At 36.1% G+C, this 5,238-nt stretch overlaps 1 protein-coding gene across 2 annotated transcripts in view; it reads right to left on the bottom strand.

Annotated features, from left to right (window-relative positions):
• The window catches only part of SCFD1 (sec1 family domain containing 1), a 49,559-nt gene that overhangs the window by 40,472 nt on the left and 3,849 nt on the right, over nucleotides 1-5,238 (bottom strand). For both annotated transcript variants that reach the window (XM_010291417.1, XM_010291418.1), the window contains 2 exons: nucleotides 4,652-4,739; nucleotides 557-646 (listed from right to left, as the gene is read on the bottom strand). In XM_010291417.1, coding sequence (XP_010289719.1) covers nucleotides 557-646; nucleotides 4,652-4,739 — 178 coding nt within the window. The remainder of the gene's footprint in view (nucleotides 1-556; nucleotides 647-4,651; nucleotides 4,740-5,238) is intronic.

Genomic DNA, 5,238 nt, shown 5'->3' with positions numbered 1-5,238 from the left:
AATGCCATCTCAGACTAACTGATCTCAGTGAGAACTTACATTAAATGTCATCACTATGAAAAATGTATGAGCTAAGCATCAAGAAAACTCACCATAAAATAAGTAAATTTCATATATCTTCTTATCCCTTGAGTTATTTCAGTTAGATCTTTGCAGGGTTTGTGTGACAGTATTTTTTTTTTCTTCTTGTTCTGTGGGGCTTTTTTTGAGAGCTACAAATCCAAACTCAAAGCACTATCGATCTTCATTTCAAACTAGGATTTTGTAAAAACAGTGAATCCAAACCTTTGCATTTCGGTATTCTCCTCGCATTGATACTGAAGACTTAGACTCAACTCCCATGCAGGATAGCCTTTATTGCCTTTTTCAGTGATGTATAGCAATAATTTGAGCAAGATCATTAACCCATCCTGCATACTATTAAGATTTCTGTCACAGATCTAATTCTGCCTTTAATTTGCTATATGAAATCACTAAATTTCTAGGTATCTCACTGAATATGGATCTTTTCTAAAAGGAAAACATATGGAAAATATGCTAGAATTTGAAAACTTACCAAGTGTAACAAAAAAACAGAAGAGACTATCAACAACAGTGTCCATTATAGTTTCCATTTCTGTGTCCGTTATATCTGGTCGGTTAATGGCTAAAACAGTATGGAAAAGAGTTAAGAATAGGGTTAAAGAAGTTTATGCCACTTTAATACTGAGAAAGTGACCCTCTTCTTACCTAATGGCTGTTAACAGCCAACAGATTTTCTTGCAGAAGAGATCAAATGGTGAAATGCCCCTCTTAGCACATCCATTAGTCCTCCCCCTACCTTTTTTTTTTTCTTTTTTTTTAGAAAAAAACTGGGAGAACTTAATTATTGCTCACTGTATAAGGTAAAACACTAAACAATCTCTTCCAATTATCTCCGACAATACACACTGTAACTTCTGGATTGTGTTAGTATTGCATTATTAAAAACCTCCTAGAAAACCACATAATGGAACAGAAATGGCCATCCACTTGGAAACAATTTTTCAGATATAAAATCATCAAGAATTACTTCTGTAATTTAAACAGAATTACAGTATGCAGTTATCTATAATTAAAGATTCTAAATCCTGTCTCTTGTAATGGAGATTCCTTTTCTTTTTACCTTTTTTTTAAAAACAAACTTACTGTCAGTCTCCAGGTTAGGGATAATTCCCAAGTTCTAAACCATTTCACACTACAGACAGAAAGATTTCCCTCACATACTTAGGTCAGAACAAGAGACATGTAGCAACATCTCTATTAAGTAATTAACACTGACAAGAATATAATGGCCAACAGGACACATCAAACCTAATCTTATCACAGGTCTCAAGTCAGGCACTACCTCAGGACTCATGCCATAAATCCCATCCTCCTCTGTTTTACTTTACCTTTTAAAATTTCTCACATAATTACCTTTCTTCAAAAATGAACTTCAAAGCTCTGAACTTCCATTCCTATATATATAAGCCTTCCGTCCCCAATTTATGCATGGCCAGCCACAATCATTCTCTAACTTTAAGGTGCTTTTTTCCCCAGCTTTTGTCCTCTGAGAACTTTAGAGAGATGGATTATACTAGCAATTTCTATCAGCAGCTATACTTAGTGAGTCAAACTTTTTACTAAGCTGCTAGGATGACAGATGTGCCCGCCTCAGCACCTTTTTTTATTCTGAGTTCAAGTTTCTGAAATATCAACACCAAGAAAGGCAGACTGTTCCCAAGATCTGTATTATTCTGTAATGACAAAGCTTTGAAATTAACTGGGGCTATCATTCTGTAGTTATATCTCCAACTAATGGTCTCCCAGTTTACGGGGGGGGAATAATCTTATTTTTACTCCCTTGCCTTTCTCAATTTAAAAATTTAATTCCCTCCCTATTATTATGTTTAAGATACTCATATATGATGTTCTGGTAATCTGCATATTGTCAGTGCCTTCTAATTTTTTGTAACATGCATTTTATGAACACATTCCTTTTTTTTGTACCATAGCCATCAACACAAGTATTCAATATTACTGCTCCTTAGGTCAACTTTTGAGAAACTCCATTAATAATCTTTCAGTAAACTGTTCTATCATGTTTTCTATGTATTCCTCTCTCTCCACTGTATCAAGCTTATCAAGGATACATCTATTACAGAAAAGTAAGCTTCGGTCTCCTACGTTTTCTTGTTGTTTTACAAAATTAATCCAAATTTGGTAGAGGAGCATTCAAACAGCATCAAACAGGATGCCAGGCACATTGACTTTATACCAATATTACCCATTTACTCTTCCTTCTACACAGTCATAGAAAAACAGAACCAAAGGGAGCCTGAGGGATTATCTAGTCAGTCCTCTTGCCCAAAGAGGAGTTAAACCTATGTTATTTCTGTGTCTAAACCAATTCCCAAAGCATCCCAGTCATGAAAATGCCGTAAAGTTTACAGGTAATCTATTCTAATATTTCACTATCTTTAATGTTAGAAAGTGCTCCTAATATCTGACCAGAAACCTTCTTGTAGCAATTTAAGCTTATCACTTCTTCTCCATTACTACATGGACATAGAGAATGTGTTATCTCCTTTCTGTCTGTGAAAGCCTTTTACATAACTGAAGAATGTTATCATGCTTATTTGTCCTGACATTACCTCTCTGTAAACTGAAAATTAACCTTATTTGTTGTATTTGTTCTTAGTTCATCCATTCAGCTACATGCATAGTAGTATATGGCAGTGCTGCTGCAAGAACAGCAAGCCGTCTTTCATCACCGTCAGATTTACATTGACTTATGTAGATTATGAAACTATATACAAACTGGCAGTTTCCTGCTAGGGTTACTCTCCAAAGGCAAAAAAGACCACTTCTTTGCCCCTGCACTCCTACTGCCTGCCTGTGTCAGATCTAAAACTCACACAGCGAGGTGGATTGGCTCAGTGCTTTAATGGAAAACTAATCACTCTCTGTGAGAGATTAGATTTCTGTTCAATCAGCTTTTGGAAACAGCTCACTTCTAGATTGGTTTAAACATAGTGTGAAACCATAGTGTGTGCCATGTGGCACAGGACAGCTAGCAGGAATCTTATGAGAGCTGGTTAAGTATCTTTACATACACACAAACAAACTACAAAACAATTATTACTACAACTCCTAACAGCAGGTTTTAGTAAAAAAAAAAAAATCAAAGTCTGCTTTTCAAACAAAAATGCCCTTCATTCTGACAATGGAATCAATCCCCAGTGTGAAACAGAACTCAGTATTATGGATCCAGTTTTAAAGAAAGGTGCTGACTTTGGAAATTGGGCAAGAGAGGAGAAAAATCTCACTGCTAAATGTTAGGCATACAGAGACTTCTCATTTCTACCTGGTCACTAGAGAGTGTTCTGTGCATCCAAATAAATCAGGAATTAACTGTGTGACACTGTGTGTAGAAACTGTGACTACACTAAAGTAATGAGGATCTGCTGCTAAAAAAGGAGTATCTTGCCTCTGACTTACACACTTCTGCTGCTTTGTTGTACATTGGATTTGTAGATCACACAAATGAGCTAGTATTTTCTATGGACGAAGTCAACTGAACAAACACTCTGCAGCTCCAAGATTACTGGTTCTGATGTAAAAGGAGGAGAATGAAAGAGACTATAGCAGAGGCAGCAAGACAACCCACCCTGTAATAGCCAGCCATTTGAGTAAGAGGGGCAGGATAGGTAGAGCAATAGTTCTCTAATGATTTAGCACATTGAATGGGTCAGGGGAGCACAAAAATCAGATCAAAGGAGGAAGGAAAACCGCATGGGCAGTTACGACAACTAGTACATATGTTGACTTGAGCTGCCATAGCATCATAGCAGTAGCGGCAGCCACTTGGTTTTCCTGCTAGGTTCCAAAACCGGTCTGACAGAAGTCCCAAGAAAAGAAAAAAAAATACGGCAAATTTCACTTGCAACTGAGACTTTATGAAGAAGTTGACATGCTTGGTTCACATGCTTGCAGAAGCAACCAGCATTTCTTATTTTCTAGAATGCCCTTTCCCACATTGCTCCCCACACTACTCCAGCCCCTGATCCTAACCATCTCCCCTTGCACAGCCCCACGTTTTCATGTCTGGGAAAAAAGCAGGTACTGACTGGTCATTGTCTAGAAGATACAGGAAACTCTATCACTTAAACTCATCTTTCTTGCTTTGAATTCCTTACAGTAATTTTCCAGCTGACCACTCACACAGAAACAAAATACTTAATTCCTTAAGAACTGCAGAAGCGATTATGACTAAATAGTGGTGCCTAAACACAGGAGCCACCCACTGTGTCTATCTACGCGTGTAAATAATATGAATTTTTTCCTATATTATTCCATGTATAAAAAGCCCTACTATCCATATATGTCTATACTGCAGTTTCGCTTTACTAGATTTGTTATTTAAAGACATAATTGTTTTTCAATATTACAACAGCTGTGTAGTAAAGATGCTGAATTTAATATCTAAGAACTGCCTGCTTCATGCCTTTAAACTACACATCTAACAGATTATCCTGAATTCTGAGCAGATCAAAGCAGAATAAAATCATTGCTTGGTCTTAGCTACAGCTTCAAAAGTGAATTTCAACTTTAGACATTCTGGTATAATTTTTATACAAATTTTACTTACCACGATACGAAACAAGTTCTTTGTTTTGGTTACACAATACAAACATGTCATCTTCTAAAGTAATAAAATTAAGATATTGATCAAACACCTAGAAATCAAGGAATAACAGTCAGAACAGTTCAGAGTGAAGCATAAAAAAAATTTATTGCTACTTCTTTTTGAACCATTTATAGAACTGCCTACTAAAAAGAAAGAAATGCAAGACATAATGTGTGAATTAAGCCTGTGTAAGTATTGAGTGACAAAACAAAACATTAGAGCACCTGAAAAGTGCTAAAGGAAAACAGTCTAACTTCAAGTATTTCTGTGGACAAAATTTTAGTAGCCGAAAACACACATGGAGGACATTATAATATTATAGGTTTATTTTTTTTATTAAAATGGACTACAACATAAACAGTGCTGTGCTCTCAGGCAGAAGAGAAGAAAGAGGGCAATATCTACACAATGAGAGGTTACAGCTCACAAATTCTAATTTTTCTGTAACATATCTGTACGTTCAGGGAAAAAAAATAAATCTCTCTATAGCACAAACTGTTAATGGGACATCACAACAGAAAAACAGATTTAAGAAAGTTAGTTCACAG

The sequence above is a fragment of the Phaethon lepturus genome, unplaced genomic scaffold, assembly GCF_000687285.1.
Source record: "Phaethon lepturus isolate BGI_N335 unplaced genomic scaffold, ASM68728v1 scaffold29957, whole genome shotgun sequence".
Taxonomy (NCBI): domain Eukaryota; kingdom Metazoa; phylum Chordata; class Aves; order Phaethontiformes; family Phaethontidae; genus Phaethon; species Phaethon lepturus.
The sequence above is the reverse complement of the archived record's forward strand: the minus strand, read 5'-3'. Positions and strand labels throughout refer to the sequence as shown.